Here is a 26,971-nt window from a genome sequence, read left to right as displayed (position 1 = left end):
ATAGCTCAGGGGGTTGGGAAGCGTATCTGTAACCGGAAGGTCGCCGGTTCGATCCCCGGGCTCTCTGTCCTGGTCGTTGTGTCGTGGGGAAGACACCTTACCCTACTTTACCCTACTGGTGATGGCGCGATATGGCAGCCTCGCTTCTGTCAGTCTGCCCCAGGGCAGCTGTGGCTACAACCGTAGCTTGCCTCCACCAGTGTGTGAATGTGAGAGTGAATGAATAGTGGCATTGTAAAGCGCTTTGGGTGCCTTGAAAAGCGCTATATAAATCCAATCCATTATTATTATTACTGATGGCAGTCAGCTTAGCCTGTAGAGGTCTGTGTGTCCCTCCAAGGATATATCTCCCCAAATCATCACTGACCCACCACAAAACTGGTCGTGCTGAACGATATTCTTTCTTTTTCTGTTTCTCCTGTGAAACAGTTTTTGATGATTTGCAAATGTGCTATATAAAGTTTATTATTACTTATGACCACTTCCTACTGTGCAAAATGCAGAATAAAAAAAATAAAACTCTATTATTTTATTAGTAATAATGTGGATTGATAATTAAACTGTTTATCAAATAAATTCTAAATTTAGCAACAAATACCAGTCAAATGTTTGGACATACCAGATCTTTGACTGGTACTGTATATAATCACTGGATTCTCAGTGTGTACGCATGCCAACTTGGTACATATTGGTAGATGTTTTGTCTCCATACACACTTCCACTCCGTTTGAGCATTTGCATGCAAGGTTAACCACATTAGTAGCTACCACAAACCAATTCGCCTTAAAGAGGAGTGCTTTATAATGGCTTTCAACACCAGAGCTGCATCAATGCAGACTTTCCACTGGTGTGCAAGACTGTTGTGAGCAACTACCCACATATTTATTGGTAAAATGCTCAAACTGTGAAAGATGTTTAATCTGATGTCACAATTTAAAGCTTACATTTTATTGTGACTAAAAGATGCCTGTCTCTAGTCAAGAAAACTGAAGATGGGGTATTTTAATTGTAAAATGTGTATTAGCAGAGATGGTTACAATAGCAAAGCAGCTTACCAGAGTTAAAAAAAAAAAAACAGAAGATGTTTACAGGACATGCTACCAAAGAAACTTGTTAATAGCTTGTTTTTCCTCATAATGCATGCACCATTCAGAGTGAAGTTTATTCTGAAGCTTGTACCTGTATTTATATCCTATGCATAATTCTTACTGTTTAATTAAGGTCACTGTTTTGTCAATTTTAGGCAACGAAACTATACGGGTTTGCATTCAGATACACTCTCATGTTTAAAGACAAACTTATCAGTTGATTCAGCCTTCCATCATATTACTTGTTGCTACAATGATGAGTTCAGTGTCAGTGAAGTGCAGAGAGCTCTTGGCTAAGGTCTCATGATAACTACTTCAGACGTTTAGGGATTTAGGTTTCTATTACAGTACTTGGCATTTTGATACAATGACTTTAAAAGGGTACCCAGTGGATTAAAATGTGGAGCCAAAGGGTCCTGACCGAGTGTCAGATGGGAGGGAGACTAACCTTCTATATATGCAACCATCTATACCACCTCGGTTGCAAAACTGCATCTCCACCTCTCATTCTGAAAGCACACCAAACTGAGTCCCATGACAGAAACTCTGTACCAAGTGCACAAAGTCTCCTAAACCATAACACACATGACAGTCTGCTACCTAACTTCTCAGAAAGTAGTCCTGAGTATCAATTTTTGCTCACTCTCTCTGTGTCTGTTTCTAACCCACCTCCCCCAGTTCTTGAATAATCTCTATGGATTAGGATGGTTTATTCATGACCATAGTGTACTCTGAATGTGTGTGCATATGCGTGTGTGTCTGTGTGTGTGTGCGTGCTCTGGGCAGGCCACTAGAGTGTGACAGCAGGCCAGCACAGTGACAGGAGACACCTTGGAGATTGTGACAGGCTGCCAGCTGTACACCATCATTTGGATTTCTCTCTCTCACTCACTTCTCCTCACTATGCTACTCATCTACCTCCACATATATCTCTTCATCCTCCTTCTGCATCTGTATTCACTCCATTCACACAGTACCTGTGTTTTTTTCTCTTTCCACAGCTCTACACTGTGCTTTCTCAGTGGCAGTCAACAGGATTTAAATAATTGAATGTTTCTCATACTCTGTTTCTTTGTATATTTTTTTCTGTCTCAGTCAGTAGATGAGTCTTTCTATCTTTGCTCTGGCCTACCCCATCTTTTTTTTAATCTCACCTTCACTCACTATTTGGTTTCCTTGCTGTGACGTCAGTTCCCCCTTGTCTGACCCATCTGGTCTATACAACCTGGCTCAGCAGGCGCTGATCTCTAAATCCTATCTTCTCTCTTTCACCCGTTTCATCACTCCATCTCACCATCCACTGACCTCTTGAACCTCAAAAGAAGAGAATTACCACTGTCTGAGGAGAAAAGAACACGGCTGGGGTGTCCCAAACTCACATACATCCACTTGTATTGGCATCCATCTTTATTCACCAAACAGGGCATTAGTGAGGTTCAGTGCTAGCTAACCTTCTATGATGAGCTGCCCATACATTAGTGTGCAATGAAACAGATGGGTTACTTATAAAAATGTCCTTATATATATATATATATATATATATATATATATATATATATATATATATATATATATATATATATATATATATATATATATATTGGGGTGCAACGATACTCGTATCGATATTGAACCGTTCGATACAGTGCTTTCGGTTCGGTACGCATATGTATCGAACAATACATAATTTTTTATTTATTTTATCAACTTTTCTTATGAAGAAGGTGCCTAAGAAGTACAGGAAGCTGTCCATACCTGAGGCCTTGGAAACTGCCAAGCAACGACTCACAGCCTTGGCCAGCCGCTTGAGGAGGTACACCAGAGAGATAGAAGGCAAGAGAATAAACCAGCTGTTCTCCAGACTGACCAACCTGTGCACTGCCTGGATTGATTACAAGAAGGCCTATGACTCAATGCCCCACACCTGGATCCTGGAATGCCTAGAACTATATAAGATCAACAGGACCCTGAGAGCCTTCATCAGGAACTCAATGGGGATGTGGCGGACAACACTGGAGGCCAACCTCAAGCCCATAGCACAAGTCACCATCAAGTGCGGGATCTACCAAGGAGATGCTCTGTCCCCACTGCTGTTCTGCATAAGCCTGAACCCCCTCAGTGAGATAATTGACAAGACTGGCTACGGATACCGACTACGGAATGGAGCGGTTGTCAGCCACCTCCTGTACATGGATGACATCAAGCTGTATGCCAAGAGTGAACGAGACATCGATTCACTGATCCACACCACCAGGATATACAGCAATAACATCGGAACATACAGTTACAAGTACTTGGGGATCCCGCAGGCAAATGGGAACCATGAAGAGGCCGCTAGGAAAGCTGCAACCACCAAGTACCTGCAAAGGGTCAGGCAAGTCCTGAAGAGTCACCTGAACGGTAAGAACAAGATCTGGGCTATCAACACCTACGCCCTGCCCATGATCAGGTACCCTGCTGGGGTAATAGGCTGGCCAAAGGAGGAGATAGAAGCCACTGACATCAAGACAAGAAAGCTCCTTACCATGCATGGAGGGTTTCACCCCAAGTCCAGCACCCTGAGGCTGTACGCTAAGCGGAAGGAAGAGGGCCGGGGACTGGTGAGTGTCAGCACCACAGTCCAGGATGAGACAAGGAACATCCATGAATACATCACGAAGATGGCCCCAACTGACAGTGTGCTCAGTGAATACCTCAGGCAGCAGAAACCCAAGAAAGTGGAGGAAGGCGAGGAACCAGCATGGAAGGACAGGCCCCGGCATGGTATGTACCACCGGAAGATTGAGAAGGTGGCTGATATCCAGAAATCCTACCAGTGGCTGGACAAAGCTGGACTGAAAGACAGCACAGAGGCACTAATCATGGCAGCACAGGAACAAGCACTAAGCACAAGATCCATAGAGGCTGGGGTCTATCACACCAGGCAAGACCCCAGGTGCAGGCTGTGTGAAGATGCTCCAGAGACAATCCAGCACATAACAGCAGGGTGCAAGATGCTAGCCGGCAAGGCATACATGGAACGCCATAACCAAGTGGAAATAGTGTACAGGAACATCTGTGCCGAGTATAATCTGGAAGTCCCGGGGTCAAAATGGGAGATGCCCCCAAGGGTGGTGGAGAATGACGAGCTAATATTCTGTGGGACTTCCAGATACAGACGGACAAAATGGTGGTGGCTAACCAACCGGACATAGTGGTGGTAGACAAACAGAAGAAGACGGCCGTAGTGATCGATGTAGCGGTTCCGAATGACAGCAACATCAGGAAGAAGGAACACGAGAAGCTGGAGAAATACCAAGGGCTCAGAGAAGAGCTCGAGAGGATGTGGAGGGTGAAGGTAATGGTGGTCCCCGTGGTAATCGGAGCACTAGGTGCGGTGACTCCCAAGCTAGGCGAGTGGCTCCAGCAGATCCCGGGAATAACATCGGAGATCTCTGTCCAGAAGAGCGCAGTCCTGGGAACAGCTAAGATACTGCGCAGGACCCTCAAGCTCCCAGGCCTCTGGTAGAGGACCCGAGCTTGAAGGATAAACCGCCCGCAGGGGCGTGCTGGGTGTTATATATATATATATATATATATATATATATATATATATATATATATATATATATATATATATATATATATATATATATGTACACACACACACACACACACACACACACACACACACACACACACACACACACACACACACATCTTCATTTTAAGCCAATTATTAGCAAAACTGTGCAACAGTAGAACCCAAAGCTATATGGTTAGCATTCAAAAAGACTGTAACCAACGTTTTTATGAAGTCACTGTACATACAACATTCTTCCTTAGAATGACAGACGTAGAGTACAGTGGTAGAATTAATTAGCAATAAATCTCTATTGCTAAGTTTAACAGTTAAAACTATAAGGAACCGAGGCAGGTGAAATAATGTGTGTGAAATCTGTAGATGTACGTTTCTCCCACATTTTTGTTGTAGTTGTTGCATTTTAAAGAGCAAACCAAAGCATCAGTCTGCCTGTTCCCTTTTAATTAAGTGGGTTCCTCTCTAAATCAACGAAAAACTACAGTTGGATATTTTCGTCGTTTTTCAGGTGTATTGTTCTGTTTAATCATTCCAAACAGAAAAATTACTTAACATGCCAATTATGTGGTGTCCTACACGTCCCTTAAAAGAATCAAAAATAGGAAATGCCAAACAACATGAAAGAAAGGGGAGGCAGAGCAACCTTGAATCCCCACCAATCAAACCAACATACATAAATACGTGAACCACACACACACACACACACACACACACACACACACACACACACACACACACACACACACACACACACACACACACACAGATTTGGAGATGACAGAGATAGCAAAAACAAAAGGCAAGGGATATGGATAGAGGATGTAATACAAATGAAAGTATGGTATGTGATGTGTGCGTTTGTGTGTGAATGGTTGTGTGAGCGTATGACATTTGCATCTCTGGCTCTCCAGCAGCTTTGGTCTTGGATGTTATCTCATCTGTATGTGCATACTGAGTGAGCCCAGGTGATGCATATGGCACAGAGGTCACACTAGAAAGGGCAAATGCTAAAATGAAGCTAACACAAATGCACATGTGCACGTGCATTCTATCCCACACACATGAACAAATGCACGCATTCTTACAGATACTTCATCCGCCTAGCTTCATACGCATGCACCAGCGAGGGTTAACTGTCTCAGTTATTCCTTGACATGCACCCAGGGAAAAAGTGAAGACCTAAAGAAAAAAGGACAACATGCAAACAATGGTTCTCCATGGCATCTTAGGTTTGCTGTTACTCAAGGATACCTGTGTAGGTCAGTAGGGTTATACAGACAAACTGTACGGTATACAATTTACATGAGATGAAAAATCATGGATGGACTACTGTAAATTTTGGAGCATCTTTGTTTCTATCTACAATAGATTAGATGCAATTGTTTTTCACCTGTGAGTCTGGGCATGGTGGAATTAAGGCACGACGGGATCACAGACCCGTGTTTTGAGCCATCTTTATTTACCATTTTTCCACACCACCACAACAACCACCAACCCCTGAGTCCCTGTGTTTTAACACGGCGGGCATGATTGCGGATGCCGTGCAGGTGCGTCCGCACTGCACCGCAGACCACGCCCCACCACACTGGGTTTGCGTGTTTATGTGCCTGGTTGTGTGTGCTTTTTGTGTGACTGTTATCACAGCAAAATGTGGTTCTGGACTACTGTACTGTACAAAAACTACCACAAATCAATCCTGAAACTTAAAGGTGCATAGCTGCAACCAAAATAAACGCCGTGTTGAAAATTATTGTAGTTCAATCCATCTTTACTGATTAGTAATTAGTAATAACTGAGCAATCAGTACTTAGCATTCTCACAGGTCAGAACATTATCATGACGGGAGTCATCATTGGCATGATCCCTGCACATAATATCGCTGCTTTTAAAACGTGATTGTGTATTCGAGCTTGTGCCGTTATTTCACCTCCTGCATCCAGTCCTGTGTGCTCTTTGTGGTCTCCTGTAGCCAGATGTTGTGAGCGGAATCAGTCAGAGCCACGGCACATACTTTGTTTTTCACCTCTAATTCCCTCTGATTCATCTGCAATAAAAACAAATAAAGCTTGTGTTAGTCACACATCCAGCATGTTAATAACACCGTCATTCGTGCTGAGGAGGAAATATTTGCTCGAGAAAGAGGAATATTATAAGAGTCATAAACTCTTTTGAATAATAAACACCTGCATTTTGAAAATCATACATCTAAACAAATGCATTTTATTAGACAAACCAAATATATATTTATGAATACTAGGCCCAACTGCCTACTTCTTAGAGTGCACTGAATGCATATTTCTTGGTGACATCAATAGCCCAGTGGACAATTTTGTAACCCAAGGATACTGATTCAACCTCATGTATAGAGCATAATGTTGTAAAGCGAAATATGAAAGAGCACTGCTCCACCATAGTGTGTCCTTGTCACGTTCTGTGCAAATGTCCTTTCCTGCGCACGTTCAGATACCTTGGTCCCCATTCTTAATACCCTTTCCCTTCACATGTCACAGAGAATGTGGTGTTCGTAGGCCCGTCTTCCTATTCCCCTCTGAATGTCAATGCCAAGGAAAATGTCACACAAAGGACTTGTTACCGCACTACAATAGACTTCCCACACCGCTGGTGCTACCCCAAGGAGTACTACAGCCAAGCCTTGGGAACGAGCCGCTTCACTCAACTTTAAGATAAAAAGGACAGAATAGAGAACAGGACTTGCAACAATAGGTTAACAATCACTTACTTTATACATTTAGAGAAGCTGAGAAAGAGACTGAACTAAGGGATCGGCATAGTACCTCTGAGGAAGCAGTAAATTTAGAAAGTGTCGTGGACTGCTAGGTGTTTATGGCTACATGCCAAGAAGTGGTGAGGTTAAGGCTGAGGGAAGAGTTTAGAATATAAGGCATTAGTTGGGACTTGTGCTGGATAAATATTTGCCTATAAAAGCCCAAAGGTATTAAACCAAAACTGGCTTGAGCCACAGGTATGAAGCCATGTTTTTAATGGGCATAGAGGTTTGGGACAAGGAGATGAATGTTTGTCTAAAGGTGGAGCTATCAAAGAGAGCAGCTCTGGCTGGCTATGCAATAAATGAGATTAGGCATTTGAATACATCCTCCCATACCTAGCCAAATTAAAGTATATAGAGATAAATGGATCTATTAAGGCACAAAAGACTCATATCATCTACCTGATAAGGCTACCAAAGGAACATTTTCACTATCAGAGAAGAATAAAGCAGCCTGACAGGTGAGGTACACACTTGAGCATACTTAATAAAAAAAAGTACACAACTTTAGAGTTTAAAAGGACATTGTCCAGACATATAGGTTCATTCACAGAGAATCATACGAAAACATACACACTGATACACACTCCTCACTGTAATCCCTCCTCATCCTTGCTTGGCTGAAAAGCTTTCCTCTGGCAGAACTGGGCCCATGGGAGCTGCAAAGTCAACCTTTTAAAATTGGAGGTGTCAGTCAGGGCCTTGTTTTCTGGTGCTAGCCAAATGGGCCCTTTCCTGAGTGAAAGGACTACCAGTTTAGACCAGAAAACAAGAGTGGATTGACTGCCCATGGAAAACACTGAGCATGTGACTTCAACCTAGTCGAGAGCATTGCCCAAGCCTGGGCAGAAATCTCAGCATCTTTTCAAATGCCCAGGTGGACAGACAAATGAGTCTCTGCTTGCTACTATTGTTACTGTAAAACAATGATTCCAACATGTATTTCTTTTGAAAGGAAAACTTAAACATACTCTATATAGGTAAGGTTTAGTTGACATCGCTGGTATATTAAAACTGTAGGAACTGTAGGAGAACTGTAAGTAAAACCAAACATTTGTCAGTGTGTCAAATAGGCTTTTGTTTTGTAAGCCTAACTTTGTTTAAAGTACTTCAGCATGTCATTTACTTTACTTCTAAAGTACTTACGAAATAAGAGAGGACATGAGAAGCATGCCATAGCTGAAAAATATGTATATAGTTTTTGATGTGGGTGAGGTTTGATTTTTTTTCTTTGTTCCTTAATTGCCATGGAAAAAAGAACATTAATAAAAACAAAAATGACATATTGGGACTGCCCAATGTTAAAGTGAGGATTAGTGCTGAGGACATCTAATGATAACTAACTACCAAACTAATGGCAACTTAGACCTCAAAGGGTTAAAGAGAACTTGTTAGAATCCTAAAATTACCTTTTAAAATGAATATACAGTATTCGGTTGCTTTTATTTCCGTTGTGGTAGGCAGAGCCTACCTGTCATCCTAATTTTTAATGATATGAAAATCAACAACAAAAAAAGTCTTTTATTTTTCTTAGCCTTTTTTTTTGTTTAAGTTTCTCTATCATTTGCTACTCAAAGACATTCACTTTGTTGTAAATTTGCTAAAAGTAGGAGTGCAAACAAATTAGGAAATCTCACCAAACAAAGTCTGCTTCCCTCAACCGAAGATTAAGGAGCAAAGAACTCCATCTCTCACCAGTGCCTATATCAATCACTCATTCTGACAGCTCTCATTGCCGCAATGCCTCCACACATGCACTTGGCTGTGGTAACACTTGGGGTAATAGGTTGACAAATAATGACTCCAGGAGAGAGTGTTCTATGCCGTGTGGCCGTTAACCACAGTAATTTTGACACCCACTGGGTCCCATGTTTTACAAGCCACAATGACATCTGTGGTTAGCTGCATGTTGAAAGCATAATCTAAGCAGGTCTGTATCTTCTTCTAAGAGAGTAATGCTGTTAACTCACAAGCAGAAGCACGAAGCCAAATATTCTCCAGTGGATATCAGTGTAAGATGTTTTTTCATATGACTCATCATTCCACACCACAATGGCCTGTGAGTTAGTGTTAGCCACGTATACCCGCAATGTTAAATGTGCTAATTCACTATGTAACTGCAGACAGCAGCTTTTACAAGGAAACAAGCCAGCTGTTGTGATCAGTCAAGTATCGGACAGGGAAATAGGAAAAGAAACATGTGGAAATACTTGTTGAACTAAAACCAACACACAGATGTTGAGACATTTGCCGCCTCTCGGCTGGCCTTTCCTTTAATGCTAGAGCAGCTGGATAAGCAGAGTAAAGTTCAAATGGGTGTGGGTGGATGTTGGACATGTGGGGCTGGTGTGTAAAAAAATGTAAGAGGAGTATAAAGGCGGAAGACTATAAGAAGCTCAGTGGATATCAAAAGTGGGAGAAAAACCCCCAGAAAGGACTATGGAGATAAAGCTAGACAAAGGAGACACATACAGGCAGATGTGCACAACAAAGAGTATTTATAAATACTTTATTAATCCCCAGGAGGAAAATTCTCTTTTCCCTCGTCCCACTTCACAGAGAGATCGGACCAAAGAGTCAACATCAGAACAGCATCCCTGAAGCAAATGGGCTTTCTCTGGGTTACTAAAACATAAGTAGAAGATTATGTTTAAATGGGACCAATGCTCTGGGGTTTGATCTGGAAGCCGGAACTTAAAGGGCAGCCGCCACGCACCCAAGAAGAATTTGATGAATTGTTTATCACCTGCCTAATGTGGTTTATCTATATCCTACATCATAACAGCACTGTAAGTCTAATTCAGCGCAATTATCAGGGATTTGTTAATAGCATGATTTAAAGCGCCACAAAAAAACAGTGTAAACACAATTTCTTTACCCATTTTCATGGCCGTGCAGTTTTTGAACACACTCCCTCACTGTGATATGGATTCGATTTGACCCCAACTAGCATCACATTTACATTCTTTTGAACCACGATAACAAATCTGAGTCACAACTGACGATGCAGACTTGAGCTCACCCTCAACCCACATACATTCAAACTCTGGATGAACTTTGAAATCCTTCTCCCTCTTTTTACTTCTCCCTTTTTTCCCCCTCCTCGTAAACCATTTCTTTTTGATTTCTCTGCAGAGGGCCTGGTTGCTAAAGAGACCCACAAATATCACATATTCTGACCCCCTCGGTTGGCACAACTCTGCTAAATCCAGCTTTTCACAAGCTCTATGAAACAGCCAACCCCCACGCATTTGGAGTCGCTCAAACAGATGCAGATACACACACGCAGACTTGTCTATAACCCATGTGTCTTGTACCTGACCTCTCACACGGCCCTCAGTAAAGTACAGTGTTTAGCGCTTTAAGCTGCTTCCTACTACAAAGCCAGCTAATTGCTAGACTTTTTGTTGTGCATAATCTTATTTTCACCACTGACACAGAATATGATATGCGATGGGTGTGTGTATGAAGGAGGGGAGGGGGGTGGGGGGGCATATTAATCATGTTTATTTATCTGGACTAGGAGTTGAAATAAGCGACGAGACATCATTTAACAGCATGCTAAGCTAATCTCTGGTCGAGATAAATACTTCATTTTCTCTCCTCTCCCCGTGACGCTCCCTTGCTCATGACTGCTCCACTGACGCTACATCTAAACACCGGCAATAATAAAGACAATTATTTAGGCCTTTGATAATTATGTGTCAAAGGCAGCAAAAGCCACTAGATAATTGGGCGAAAACTGAATGGTAATCCACAATGGAGTTCCCTGTGGGGAGACAGGCAGACTCATCCCTAGAAAGAATGCAGAGTGAGAGAAAAGAGAGAAGCAGGCAAAGACAGAAAGATGAGAGCTCTTTAAGGGGCCTTGCTCACTGTCAGACAGTCAATGTGAAAAGCCACAATTATACACAGAGAGAGAGAGAGAGAGAGTGTGAATAGAGTGCAGCAAACAAGAGAAAGGAAAACAAGGGACAGAGAGAGAATGACAGAAAATAGGTGAGAATGAAAAAGGACAAAATGTAGAGTGTCAGTGAGAGTGAGCAAAGACTGAGTAGAGGCTAAGGGCGAGAGAAAGAGAGAAAGCGAGTGAGAGCAAGAGAGAGAGAGGGAAGCACCCCGCAATGATGCCAGTCAGAGACAAGGCTTATAATGTGGCTGCGCCATGCACTGCCAACAGCCACAGATAATCTAGGACTACCCACTGAGCACTGAAGCACTGCTTAAATATTTGATTGATTAACTGTCCTGTGCCTGCCAGAGAGTAAGAGGAGAGCATCAGAGAAGCCAGGGCGAACACAGAAAAAACAAACAAACACGCATGTGGGTGCACACCGGAAGGTTTGAAAACACATGGCTCAGACACACTAACACATACACCCCCATAAATCCATATACAACAACATTGGAAGAGGGGCACAAACACAAACACACGCAAACATGTACACATTGAAGGCATGTGCGGACTCTGCAAAGACAGTAGCAAGCACTAGGCAAGGGAAAACAAACTGACTGCTGCTTTCACAGAGACTCCATTTCCTATCATTTCCATCTAAAATTAATGAGGACAATGTAGATAAATAGCAGTTAGGTTGATTATGCTTATCTGGATTCGGCTTTTAACCAGAACTTGACTGACCACAGGAATGATGATGATGATGATGGTGTATGTGTGTCTGTACATGTGTTGTCTCTTTTATTTCTACATACTAATGTGTAGCTAGGAAGTGATCTGAGGTCATAGAGGGCGGACAGGAGTTGGAGTGCAGCGTGTTCAGATATCTTACCAATGATGTGACACACACACACAACACACTCATCCTTGTTCGTCCCTGGCTGTGAAAACACAGGCAGCTGACCCTCCACGCTCCAACACCCTCCACAGGAAGAGACAACACTGGCGCTTCCTGTGGCTTTGAAGCAGCGGCCTCAGGTCCCCTGTCGGTCCCCGGTTTCCTTTGTCTTAACTGCAGGAAGGAAGGCCTCTCTAGCATGAGGCCACTGAGCCCTAGGGAACGAGAGGGAGTATGTTTGTGTATGTGCAACCTTTAGTGTGGTGGGAGTGTGCAGAGGTTTTGCTCGCTGAGGTCACATGCATTTACTTGCAGGGTTTCCCCCCCTCTGGTTCTCTCAGGTGCATAAACTTCTGTTGTGGCAGGCAGAGTGACAGAGCAGGAGAAAACTGCAATAACTTCCTCCGCTGTTTCCTCTCACGACTGTCCGCCAAAAGCATGATGGAGCGATGGAGAGAAACAGAGGATGGTGGGTGGAGGGACGGGGTGACGGGGCGGCATTGCTGAGATGTGTGAGTGACGGCACCGGACACTGGGTAGAGGGAGGTAGCGCATGTCAGTGTATGCGCTGGGAAGGATTCTGTGTGTGTATAAACATGCAAACCACACGCACTCACAGGCGCACAGACACGCACCGACAACAGTGGGGGTGATGAGGAAAAGGAAGGCCAATAAATATTTACTGACGCAGCAGAGGTGGAGAATGGTTGTTCACTGGTGGAAACAAAAGGCAGAGGATGAGGAGCTGCATGCCAGGAAACCTGCTGGCTGCGGGCGTTGCGCCCCGCTTGTGCCCACATGGAAAACAAGAGAAAGATCGGAAGACAGGAAGGAGGAGAGAGAAAGGGCAAGAAGAAAGGGATGAATGGTGTCGGAAAAAAGTTTATCGTAAATAATAGTATAGTGTGACAGAGAAAAGAGACAGCCCTAAACCCGATTAATTTAGTTTATTACAGGTTTATTACAGGTTTATTAGTTTAATACAAATTAACAGGATTGAATGAGAGTTTTTATATGTAATACTGTATGTGTATATTCATTAAACTACTTTCTGTTTGCCCGGAAGCCAGAGATTCTAGGCACATTGGCCCCCTGGACTTATCACCGTTTGTTTTGGGGGTTTTTTGGTAATATGGGACAGGTTTGATATGATCTATTTCAACTGTGTCCAGAGGCACTTTGCCCTGCGTTGGCTGATAACATCCTGTGGAAATCCAAAGTGAACTGAGAGGTTCCTGACTAATTTGCATTTGCACATCTGGCTGGTGAGGCCAGGCTGTTTGGAGCTTAGCGAAGCTCTCTTCACATAGTCACAGATTTTCTACATCAATCTCGCTCTTCCTGATAGCGACACGTAATTGCATAAGCACTTAAATGTTTGAATTCCAACAGGGTTTCACTAACAGCTTATTTACAAATCGTGAACACATGGTAAATTAAGCAGCAGCTTAAATGGACAGCAACAAGGTGTAGTTACTACAACAAAATTTAACAATTTCTTATTAACATCTGGACAGTGGTAGTATTTATAATACATTTATAGTACACCCATAATGTTCTCTGAAATCACACGGACAGTTAAGAAGTGGACAAATATTTGTAACATTACAATTTGGAATTTTTATTTTTTTAAATTTCTTAGTGACACTAAAAGAAATTCTTCAAATTGTAAATCTATCTAGACAAATTTTTATTTACAAAGTGAAACTGTGGCATGTTAAAAATTAATTTTTAATTTAATTGTATTTTTCTCATGATAAGTGACACAAGGTATCGTGGATAGTGACTTTATTGTTCCCAAATCAGTGGCCATATTAACAGCTTCAATCTAAAGTTTGGAATGGGAAAGTTACTTTGCGAAGCGCACACAGGCCTCCTCGTTGTCTTTTCTCTCCTTTTTTTTACTCTAAAAGTGCTTCTTTCTTGTCTTTCTCTCTGTTTCCCAACCCTCCGGCAATGCTGTAAAATAGAAACCTAACCTCAATATTTTCCCTCACGGTGCTGGGACTTGCTGGCCCATTAAATTCCCCTTCCCATGTGTCAGCTTGCACATTTCTACCATGAAATTTTTGTATAATTAAACTTTCTTAATGATTTATAAGCTATAATAATAGCCCTAAGTATTTCGGAGCAGGTTAAAGGGACAGTCTTTAAGTGTACACCGGGGGATGACCCTGTTTTAACATAGATTTGGATGGGTGACTCTCAGTTGGAGACGAGGATGGAGAGGGCAAGGGAGAATGGGATTGATAGAGGCAGGGAGTGAACGAGAGGGCCTAACAAGGGTGGATGGAGGAGGAGGGTGAGACCTCTGGGTTATAACTCAGGGTGATACTGACACTGAGGAAAAGCAAGGGCTTCCTGAACCCACCCACACACACACACACACACACACACACACACACACACACACACACACACACACACAGATGTTTGCTCTCTGCTGCCTCTGTGATGGTGAGGCTGATATGATTGCCACTTAGGAAATCAGTGTGTTTTCACACCACTCTCTGCTCTGCCAAAGCTAATGTGTTAAATATCCATTGGGTACTGCTGTCCATTTCTAAGACACACACAGCCTTAGGGGCTGATAAACACTGATTTCTTGTACTAACGGAGCCCAGAGTTGGCATCGAAGCCAACATTTCTAAATTGGGGTGTAGTGAGAAAATTTCAACAAGCTATGAGTTGGAATTTTCATTGTGGGAATTTCCAGCCAATTTTTCTAAATTTGTTATGAGAACGGTGAAGTACAGCTAAATTTTAATCTTTTTTCCCCCATTCTTGTTGTTTTTGGGAACAGAGCCTGTTTCTTCTTTTTTCCCAGCTCAAGCTTTCTTTTTACAAGTTTTTTAGTTTTCATACAAATCCAGTTTTATAGTTTTACAGATCAAGACAAAAAGTCCAGCTACTGTACGTTCTTTGAAAGGGTTGTGTCTGCTCATGGCCAAATATACCAAATATCTCGGTGGAGAGTCATACACCTTCACTTTAAATAAGGAAAAAAGAAAGAGAAGTAAAAGTAGACAGCAAAAAACCCCTAATATGGACAAGCATACTACCCTACTTAGTAGAAGTGTGTGCTTAAACTACCCGGGCCACTTGAAAAACACATGGGAAAAAGTTCCGGAAAAAAAGGAAAGGGGAGGGGAGGTAAAATGACAACGAAAGTGTTCCTCCCATCAGTTATCATCTTCTGCTCCTTCATATTTGCTCGTCTCCTGTGCCGCAGGGCAAGGACAAAAGAGAGGGGCCAGAAAAAGAAGAAAAAAAGAAAAGAAAAGAGGAAAAGGCTCTGTGAACTTGCTGTACTCAAAGGCAGAAGAGAGTGAGGGAGGGAAATTTACAGAAGGCCAAATGAAATTAATGGTAATATATAACAATCTGAAATTAACTTCTCATTGCCACTAGCCATGATTTAAAACAGCTTTTTAACGAGAGGAAAGATGAGTCAGAAAAGAAAGAGAGGGGAAGGGGTTGAGGCCATATTACAAATTGGACAGGCTGGGGGTAGCTCCAAGTTAATTTTCCCCATCATGTAAAAAACTTTGCAGTTCGCAAGGCATGCTCACTTAAATTATTATTATATTTATGCCCAAAGTAATCAAGACATGAGACCAAAATCTAAAAAAAATAATACTGAAGCCGAGTTTAAGAAAACACAAAGTAATTCAATTAGCCAATTTTATAGACCGGATAAAGAAAAAAAAGTTCATTTTAGATTATATCACAAAATACTCTGTTGGACCAGATTTAATATCAAATCAGAGGACTATAATAATAATAATAATAATAATAATAATAATAATAATAATGTGATCAACAACAACAACATTCCTTCCTCTTTTGAGTACATAAAAAATTACTACAGTATTTAACAAATTAAACGTAAACCTCGCAAGAAAAAAAAGGCACACCGGTTGAAGTTCTTTTCAAGTGATATTGTTGATTAAAAACAAAGCTGTAGAAGAGGAAAATGGGCACACACACGCACACACACACACACAGAGCACACACACATAACTCCGTATAAAGCATATTATTAATCTTATAAAAAAAAGCAATTAAATCAAAGTGGTATAGAGCCTGAAGCTATGAGGACTGTCAATTCTGCTGGAAATGCCACAGAAGATTACAGTTGGGTTTGTGGATTCCATGAACCCTTTTTTGATTAGGGGGAGTCAATTATTTCTTATTACTGAAGATGCTATTTCGGAAAAAGACCTTGTCAGTCAATCATGCAAAAAGTCCTCGAAACGCGTGAGTAAATCGTTAAAGAGAGAGGTGGAGGCAGGCTGGTGGATGGGTAGGTTCGGTGGTGGTGGTGGTAGTGGGGGAGGGGGTGTCACTGACCCTTTTCCCTACCCAAACTCCTACTTCTAGTGAAATTACCTTTTAACTATTACACTTCTGTCAGGTCTTTGTCAGCGTATGGTAATTAGGGCCTTCGGTAGAGCACATTTGAAAAGAAAATATATTTATTAGTTTATCTCAGAGAAAGGCATTTATGCAGAGCTGAAGGTAAGTTTGAATGTAGTGATTATCTTGTCATTTTAAAATATTTTTTTCTCCGTGTGTGCACCGTCTGTGTGTATGTGTGTGCATGTCAGCACGAGTGAACCCTATATATGACGTCAGGTAATGTGCTATTGTGTGAGATATGTGCCTGGGTGGACAGACACATGTGCATTCATACATATATAAAATATATATTTATACGCGCGTGTGCACGTGTGTGCATAAGCTGCATTCAGCACACTGATGGGCGAGCGCAGCACATTTCTCCCGTCCTCTTTGTTCTGTGTTGGGTTTGACACCTCTAAACAATAACAGCGCCTCACTTCGCCCAGCCCCAACCCACCACCAACCACACACTGCATGGATGGGAGCTGCCAATTAGCACTATCAAACACCCCTCATCAGCTGTCTCCTCACCATAGACAACAACGCAAATCAATAATTCGGTTTTCTTCAAAAACAATCACATTCATCAGCGGACTTAACGATAAATGAGGCAAAAGAACATGGTCACTAATTGCAAACTATAGCTTCTGCAATATACAAAGGATACAAAGAACAAAACTAGAGTACTGCTGGGGTATCCACACGAAGTGGAGCGAAACTAGAAGCTGCCGACTAGCAGAGTAAAAACAAAACAGAAACAAAGGTCTGCGTCCTCTCCGTCTCCTCTCAACAGTGGCATCCAAATCCTAGTCCGATTGCTAGGCATTTGAATAAACAGGACAGTTGTTCTCGTGCACTTGTTTTTACAGACATTCTCCAGTCTGAAAATGTTCCACCGTCCTTCTTATTTATTTTTTTTATCATTTTCAAATGCTGTGTTTTGTTGGCGGCCAATGGGCAGCCAGATGATATGGTATGACCCAGGGGATAGAGGCCGAAACAGGGAGAGAGACATGAAGAGGGGGGGCCTGTCATGGAGTGAGAGTCTCTGAGGGCTGGAGGTGAGCAGAGGTGGCTGAGAGATGACTGTCGTTCTTCTCAGTGGTCCAAGCCCTTTTCATTAACCCACACCCCTGGGTTCACCAAACAGAAACAGGGGGTGAGTGTGAGGACAGGGGGACGCGGATGGGTGCTGAGCAGTGGCCCCGGTGACCACCAGAGACCTGCCGCCTGTCTGCCTTCCTGTCTGTCTCAGTGCAGATCTGTGTCATCCATTACAGACAAGGGACTGATTTTTAACAAAATGCAAACACAAACAAGAGCACATGCATGGTCAGGCAGACAAAGACGAAGCATGCATACAAAAATACACAAGCATCGAAACCTTCTAAGGAAAAGAGAGGGGTAACAAAGGACAGGCAGTGCCCCCTAGTGTTTTCATCAAAGAGAACTCAGACCAAACCAACTAACCATCACCCTAAGCAACACCACGAAAACAGAAATGAAAGGACAGCGAGGGAGCGCGGAGAGATAGAGGCGAAGGGAGGCAAGAGGTGAAGAGGCTTAATTCATGAGAAAAATGGCTTCACGTGTGGAAGGCACAGTCAGGGCGGCGGGTGGAAGGAGCCAGACTGGTGAAAGGAATACGAGGATGGAGAAAACAAGGCAGAAGAAGAGATGGATGTTAACAAACGATGATGGGGGATGGGGATCTACTGAACATGTTAGTTGGTTGGTGGTGATGAGGTTAAAAGTTATCTGACACCACCGAGCTATTTTTAATGCTCAAGGCCACAAAAGTAAGAACGTAAGTGGTGGAGAAAGAAAGAGGTAGAGGCAGGCCATGCATGAAAGCCAGTGTCAGCGGAGTCCAGAGGAATAGTCAAGTGTGAAGCCATCTAATAGGAACGCAGAATATATATGAGACAGAGACACACATGCTTTCAAAGACCCTTGCCTGCTAACTGATCTGAATATGAACCATGAACTACTGACATCATGAAGGGAGGAATCAAAAACTAGTTCACTGGGACAACAAACAGGCCTTATGGAGTAAAATGAAAACTCTGGTTTAACAATGAAAACATTTATACCCAAATATGGTATTTTCTAAAAAAAAATCTGTGAATGTGTGTACGATTTTTTTCTTTTTAAATCGGACCGCAGGATCAGCCTCATATTCCCACCATGAAACAAGGCCTACCCTTCAGTGAGCTCCATATTCAACTCCGAGACATCAAAGGGTGCTCCACACCAGGAGTCTCTGCCTCACTCTCCTTCTCCCTTCCTCACTCTACCTTCCTTTGGTCTTTCATAACCCCATCGTATTTCACAGCACATAAAGCCTTAAAATGGCACATAAAACAGTTCATCTCTTTTCACTGTCGGCTTTCCAGGCTTAAAAAATTAAATGTTTTACTGCAGGTACATAACTAAAACACATCCATGGAAAAAACTGCCATAAAGGATTCAAACAAGGCTTTCCGTGAGTATTGAAGGCTATAGAATTGGGAATATATCAGCTGAATAGCCCATATAGGATAAACCAAGTTTAAAAAGCAGAAAAAAATGAACCGACTGAAACACTGTGGCACTGCCTGTTTTCCATTTACCATCAGTCTCATCAGTATGTGCCTTCGGCTTAAAAGCTGCACTTATAAGTAGAAAACAAACCCCACAAGTTACGCACTGCAAGTTATGCACTGACACAAAAAAATGACAGGCACTAAAAAATTCCTGTGACCCTGGTACTTAAGGTTTAGACCGATACCACAGAAAACCAACACAGCAGTCACTGAACTTTAAAAGCAGTCGTAGACAGACAGAGAGAGAAAGAGGGAGAGAGATAGAGGATGAAGTGGATGAAGATGCAGAGTTTGAAAGACAAAAAGCAAAAAGGGAAAAGAGAATAAAAAGAAAGACAGAAAAGAGGAGCAAATGAGAGAGGGTTTAAACTTCAACCCTAGAGTCACTGAGTTCACTGACATTTGCACCAGGATCCGCCTAGCTGTGCCTCACAGCTTTTCAAACACAACACTTTCTCTCCTTTCAATCCCTAAGACGTATTCTCCCTGCTACATTTGCCACAGAATGAGACCATTCACAGTCTTGAGGGCAGAGTGGAAAAATAAAAAGCAAAACAACAAAAACGTAAAAGCAAACTGGATTCCAAGTGTCGAAATCGAGCGATGCTTGCGTGACAATTTGCAACCCCGGTATGGGCTCGAGATTCCTCTCCTATATTGTATTCTTACCGAAGGATTAACAAGTGGGAAAGAAAAAAAATGACACGTGACAAGTGATTCATTTGAGCTGTCAACATGTCATCTTCAACACATTCAAACCTCGTGTCAAGCACTTGTATTCCCTCTTCGGTGAAGGTGACCTAGGTCGTAACCAGATGACACACCCAGACACAGCAGGTGAATGCATGAAAATACCACAGTGGGAACAGCGAATGTGAGATGATAAAAGACAAGTCAGAGTAAAAAAGGAGAAAAAAAATAATCCACTTGGTAAATATTTGGGGAAAGTTTTTAAACTTGCATTTTACGATCACTTATTATTTGACATACTTGATGGTACTGAGTTATAAGGTTGAGATCGCTATTTAATTTAAAATGATTTCACACAAAATAAACAGCACTCGAGGGATTTTTTTTCTCTTCTTCTTTAAGACTGTAAGCATGAAGTGCGAGAATGATGAATCACTGGGAAAAATGAGTGGTTTTAGGGCGAGATGGTTGAAAAAGACAAATCTAAAAGACATAAAAAATAGTGTGAAGGAGAGAGGAGTGAGGTCATTCTCGAGTGAAGGATAAGAATCGCTGGGAAAGAATAGAGCGGCAAAATCTGGTGTGAAGTTGAGGTTAAGAGAGGGAAGGGAAAAGAAAGTGACTGAATCAGAAGCAAAGGGGAAGAGCAAAGAACAAAGTAAAATACCATATACACCATGAAACCAAATAAAAACAAGAAAATGAAAAGAGGCGAGTTTAAGTGGTAAAAGAAAGTAGATACTAGGAGGGTCACCAAAGAAGCTTAGAAGTATTTTATCCACAAAAAGCAGCGGCAGGAGGGAGTGGTTTGACATTTAAAAAAAAAACAAAAACAGGGAGGCAAAGGGAAAGTAAGAATTACGGCGAATTTGGTTGCCATGTAAAGGAAAAAGGCAATAAATGAGAGAGGAGTGGGGGGAAAATGGATAACAGTGCCCAATGCGTATTAAAGAGCGAATAAAAGAAAGATAGAGGTCTGAAGAAAAAGAGAGGGAAGAGATTGAGACCTTGCCGCTGAGGCAACGAGCTGAGTGGAACGGGAAAGGCAGACAAAGCTGCGCACTGCTTTCACAAAGCAGAACAAAGAGAAGAGGTGCATCATGGGAATCTGATCCTTGCGCCGCTACTGACGCCATGCTGGATAAAGACACAATGGCACATATGCACAAGTCAAAATGCATGTATGGCTTTATGCGACACCCAAAGTCATGACTGCATGATTAGACCTGTCTGAGTGAAATAAGTCTACTTCAGTAAATACTTCAAGAAATATAGCTGTACATCTTCAGCCTTTATAAGAATTCACAACTACAGTAAGACTATGGATGGTTGACAGCAGAGAAACCGTGAGCAAGCCTAGACAGCATCCTCTCTGAGGAAGTGAAAGGTAAAGTGAGGGAAGACTGTCCAAGCAGCCTACAAGGAAGACAGTTTTACTGAGAGGGAGAGAGAAAACAAGTAACAGACAGCTTAGAGGAGAGTTTGCTCTGTAGCACACTGATACAAGCGGACCAGGGCGAGGATGAACAGAAAGGGAGGAGGTCTGCTCAATTTCAGCAGTACTTCAGGTAGAAGAAAAGGCAATATATGTTTGAGTGTGCTGAATGTTTTATATATTTTATTGTGTGCGATTTTACTGAATCCTACTTTCTTAAGCAGCTTACTCGAGGAAACACGGGCTGAAAGAGGGATAACGTAGGTGGCAATGGAAAGTGTTTCATACTTTGATAGTTCTAAAACTCATAGAAAAAAGTATGCAAAGTATTAAGATATTGGTGCATTATTATTGGTTTTCCATCTATCAGTTATGACTCCATCTTGCCCCTCTCTTTCTTTTTTCTCTCCTTTCTCCCTCCGTCGGTCCCTCTCTCTCTTCCTCCGGCAGGTCTGATATGCTAGAGCTGCAGCTGAACTCTGAGTAGCACTGTCTCCGGGAAAAAACAAAGTGATCAATGTGAGAAGGCACGGGGCGCTCATGGACAGGCCAATCAATGGTGGAAAGAACCTTGCCCAGGGCCTTATGCAAATGGAAGCACGTCCTGTAACCTCGGGAGTGAACATGCGCACTAGATCAATGGGACGAGGGTAGAACCTTACAGCAAGATCAGCCTCAGCCAGTAAATATGTAATGATGAATCCCTCAAGATTTAACTGAACTCAAATGAACTTTAACTAGCTCTGTGTTTTATATCATAAAGTGGTGAATAAGACCCTGTGTTGAATAGGTTTGGCTATGGGGTGGATGGGCAGCGCAAGAGGGATTAAAAAAGAGCCTTTGCACAATGATGCACTAAGGACAGATGGATTTTGCACTTCCTTTTTACTAGGAAGGGGAAAAAAAAACAGGAAGACAAAAAGGTGAGACTTGTGAATAGTCACCTCAACAATACTTGTTTGAGATGTAATGATTTTCAATTACATCACCATGGCAACATCTTTGTGTTTTGAAAAAATAATAATAAAGGAGAGGAGTGGGTAACCGGGACGAGCTAGTGAAAGCTTGCTCGACCATTGAAAACCATGGATGGTCAGACCAAGGACTAGACCAGACAAACGATTCATAACCAACATTTAGTAATGCCTCCATCTGCTGGAGTCTAAAATTGGTGCCAATCAAAGTCTAATATAGACAAATTAGAAGGAGCATCTTTATTATGTACAAGATAACTGTTGCACTCAGGAAACTGACAACTTTGTTGCTTATAAGCAGATGTCTATAATAAAATGACAGCAGCTTACCGAACTGTTGAGAAAAGCGCACACGCCTTCATACATACAGAGAGAAAGAGGGAACTGAGGAAATGAAGTCCTAAAGTGTATTGACTGATCCGGCATCACAGCTTCAGGTGAAAGCAACAGCTTCTGTCTGCCTCTGGGCTGTTAAATGCACTATAGGAAAATTTTGATCAAAACAAGATATATAAATTCCCCAGATTGTAAAAAGTCTGGAATAACAACTGGTACCTTGAATTGGCCTTGGTAGCTGGCTACGTCTCAGATAAGCATCTACCTAGCCACACCTGCAGTAGCCCTTCAGCTGAAACAAAGTTCAGGGAAACAGCTGTTAAAACATTAAACACATCACTTTTTTCAGAGCTTCTCTTGCCTGTCTACCTTTGCTGTGTTGTAAAAACACTCTATATTAATCTCTCTGACTGGCATCGGATAATTACTAAAAATGTGGAAAAAGACAACTGACTGCAATAATGCAAATGTGAAAGGCGGTAGCAAAACAGAAGGAAACTTTGGGATTCAAAAAGGTTTTACATACTTTTTTAATCAATGTTAAATTCAATGGCACTTAAAAGCCTTTTTTTTACTCATAAGCAGTGTTGGGACTAAGTAACTAACTATTAAGTAACGCGTTACAGTAACTACATTATTATTGTGGTAACGAGCACGGTAACTAGTTATTATCCCAAAACCGGGAACGCGTTACTCGTTACTGGGATTTAGATAGGCTCGTTATTCGTTACTTCGTGTGGTGGCTATCGCGGACCTTCCACAGATTCAATAACATTAGCAAGTGGTGGAAGCCAGCAGGTGGATGAAGGAAAAAGGAGGCAAGAGGAGAGACCCGAAGCGGCTGCTGGTCCAAGAGTGTCAGGTGAACTGAACTTCAGGTAAGAAGTTATAACCTGCAGTCCATCTGGGTCAGATATGAACCAGGGTTAGGTGGAGTTTATTTTCGTTATGCTGACTTTTTCGTACTGCGTGCTAGCTAGCATGACGGAGTTTCTATACAGCTGGGTGGGTGCTATGTTACTGATGTTGAACTTTATTTTGTTCATAAGGTTAATTATTAGAGTTGACAACCGTGCCGTAAAAAACGGAATCGTCTCGTATTCAGAGAAAATATTACGTGTTTCGTATTGAGGTGAAAAGGAACAGTTTGTCCCGGACTTCAGCTACAATGAAAAAGACACAAAGCTGGAGTTATTCTGTGTTTACGCTGCACAGCTTCTTCTCTCATCCTCTCACCCTCCCTCTCCTGTTTCTACTTCAATCATGAAACTGATCAATGATCAGCTGATCGGCTTTTCTCTCTTGTTTATTTATCGCCCACTTTGCGGCAGAAAGAGGAAACCAGCGGATGTCGCGGTAAACAACAGCAGCACGTTTGATCAGCTGTTGTTAGAATTTATTTAATATTAATTTCTAGTATCAGCTGATGTTGGCTGGAGCCACAGCTGTAAACCTGCTGGTCATGATATCGGTTTGGTTATGTGATGAGAGGGAAACATGAAGATGAAACCAGGAGATGTCCTTACTGAATCATCAGAGCTGTGATGGAGAAACAGGTTTACCTTTCAGGTGACAGGAATGAGTTGAAGGGAAGTTATGAACTGTTTCTGAGAGACAAATAACACCAGGATCCTTTTTTAGGTAGCTGACAGCTGGTAACTGTGCAGGGGCAGGTCTAGCAAAGTGTTGCCAGGGGTCCATGTAGGGCATTAAAAAGGAAAGGGGGCACAAGGGAATACTTTCTTATTCTCATTTAAAATGTCTCACTTTTAAAAAAATAATTATCTGAGTCTTGCAACAAACAATTGATAGATTGATACATATATACCATCAGAACAGTGTACATCACTGTCACAACAGTGTTTGTTTTCATTCAAAGGCTTTATGATTTTTCCTATAATGGTGGGCCGGTCTCTAGTCAAAATGCCCGGGACGATTTTTTTGTCCCAGTCCAGCTCTGTATGCAGCTCATCTGCAGTCTGGTGTTACCTACATCTTCCTATTCAGAAGGCAGAATTTCCGAGTTCTGAGTACAATCGAAAGCACCACGACTGCAGTTTTTGTGTTGGATGTAAAAAGCAGGCTAGGATAGAATCAGGCGTGGGATTTCTCTCGTGGAAATGTGCACATTATTTTTTCCTTTCTATTGGTAGGTGGCACAGTGCACTTGTGGCAAGTAAGCAAGCTAGAAGACTGGCAATCTTGCTGGGTATCCAGTTACGGAAGCAACACATTAACAAGAGAATTCTGAGTAAAACCAAAGTTACTTTCCCTAGTAACTAGTTACTCTGAAAGTAACTAGTTACTCTGAAAGTAACGAGTAACTTGAAGTAACTGAGTTACTTTTGATAGAAGTAACTAGTAATGTAACTAAGTTACTAATTTAAAGTAACTTACCCAACACTGCTCATAAGATATCAACTACTAACTAGTTAGCTGGCCAGTTAGTGGTAGCTACCAATACGACAGTTTGAAAGACAAACTAAAAAGTATATCAGATGCTAGCAGAAAACAGGAAAGAAGAAGGTAAAAAAGTCAATAGGCAACTGGGAGCAACTGTTTTCTAGGAAGATTCTTGGTAACTGAAGTCATTTAGACTACTTCTCGTCTGCTTACTGTGTAAACAATCTGACTAAAGTGAGAAAGGCAGTTTAATCTAGAGGCAAAAAATATCCCTATTTTTACATTTATGCTCCTGAGATCTCGATTAACCTGCAACTTCAAAACAATAAAACAACATAATTAATAATGAAGGAAATTAAAAGCAAACCTAGGAAGCAAACAAAAAACGAATCTATCACAAAATCAATTACCCTTGATATTATTGAAGGAATAGCACAAGAGACATAAGAGGTAAGTATTTTCAACCCCCCACTCTTCACTAACACCACAAATGCAATCTAGAACCCAAAGATGCTCCTGAAACATAGAGAGAAATACCAACAAAGGTGAGAATAATGGCGACGTATTGAAGGGAATACTTCACAAAGCCTATTGTGTGAGTATCCTTTTCAGGCAGCAAACCCGCTGTAATTTGGTCTGCGTCATCTGCCTCTAGTCACAATGCAGCACTACAGCTTTGAAATGGATGGCAAATGAAGGCCATTTGTACATAATCACAGCAGATAGAAGAATTCAGGGGCCCTACAATGTGTTGTTGAGGTGGAAAGAAAGACCTTGGTCTATCTGTGGCAACCAGCACAGCTAAGGTTTTGGCAAGGGGGGTCTTTTTTTTTCCAGAAACAAGCAAATCAATTCAAATCAAATCAGCTTGCTAGCCGTGACATTTAAACAGTTCAATTTACATCCTTATGTTAAGAGGAGAGGCGCTCTCTAAGATCCTATTCATTCACAAAGAAATTAGACGGCTGTATTTCAGCCGCTTAATAGAGCAAATATGCTGTAGTTGTACAGAGGAAGAAACCATATCTTTTCATGGCACACAAAGGGCCAGGCATTGTCTGTCATTACGACCAGACCACAAAAACACACAGAGAGATAATATACATAATATAGACAGGACAAGAAAACAGCGCCATGCATTAACACGTACGTGCACACCCAAGTGCGCACCAAAACACACACACACATCCAATTACACATGCACACTTTGTCAGTGGAGATGGTGTATGTCCTGAGGGCTGCTGTCCTGCCGTGCAGGCTGGCAGGCACTTTTGTCGTGGTGGTCCTTTTGTTTCACATCAAACAAAACGCCACAGCTTTGCATACGGCTCCACTAATTTCTGCTAGTGTGCCCCAGCCATTTATCATTGCCTCTCACCCTCTCCTCCTCTCTTGTCCTCTCCTCTCCTAACGTGGCGCTGATAGCTGCTCTCTTAACCAAGCTGTTCTGCTCAGGACGATACAGGCTTCTCCAGGCAAAGGCTGAGACGCACAGAAGTGTGCATATACATACGTGCAAGCACATAAACACACATGCAACCAGACAAACACAGAGCCCGTGCAGAAGACACAGAATCACGCGCGCACACATATAAGCACAAGCAGACAGACATACATGCAGGAAACTGCTCTACAACTGCACCGCTTGCAAGCCCGCCAGCTATGGAGAACCTTGAGATAAAAACAAACCTTCTCTTCATCCCCTCCAGAAGCAAGAGACAGGCAAGCACTTAGAGTTTCGAAGGCAGGCGAGACGTGCATACAGCATTAGATGAGGGGATTTTCGAATGGACGACTTCAGAGCAGAGATTTTGTCAACAAATTTAAGTGATTTTTGCTTGTGTGTTCATGAGCACAGGTGAAGGTTGCGCCGGCCTTAAAGAGTCTTTCAGATA

General features: G+C 42.1%; 1 protein-coding gene across 1 annotated transcript in view; it reads right to left on the bottom strand.

Annotated features, from left to right (window-relative positions):
- Positions 1-26,971, bottom strand: part of arb2a (ARB2 cotranscriptional regulator A) — a 164,326-nt gene that overhangs the window by 57,988 nt on the left and 79,367 nt on the right. The window contains exon 9 of the mRNA XM_026188413.2: positions 6,596-6,712. Coding sequence (XP_026044198.2) covers positions 6,596-6,712 — 117 coding nt within the window. The remainder of the gene's footprint in view (positions 1-6,595; positions 6,713-26,971) is intronic.

Source organism: Astatotilapia calliptera, chromosome 12 (genome assembly GCF_964374335.1).
Source record: "Astatotilapia calliptera chromosome 12, fAstCal68.1, whole genome shotgun sequence".
NCBI classification, from domain to species: domain Eukaryota; kingdom Metazoa; phylum Chordata; class Actinopteri; order Cichliformes; family Cichlidae; genus Astatotilapia; species Astatotilapia calliptera.
The sequence above is the reverse complement of the archived record's forward strand: the minus strand, read 5'-3'. Positions and strand labels throughout refer to the sequence as shown.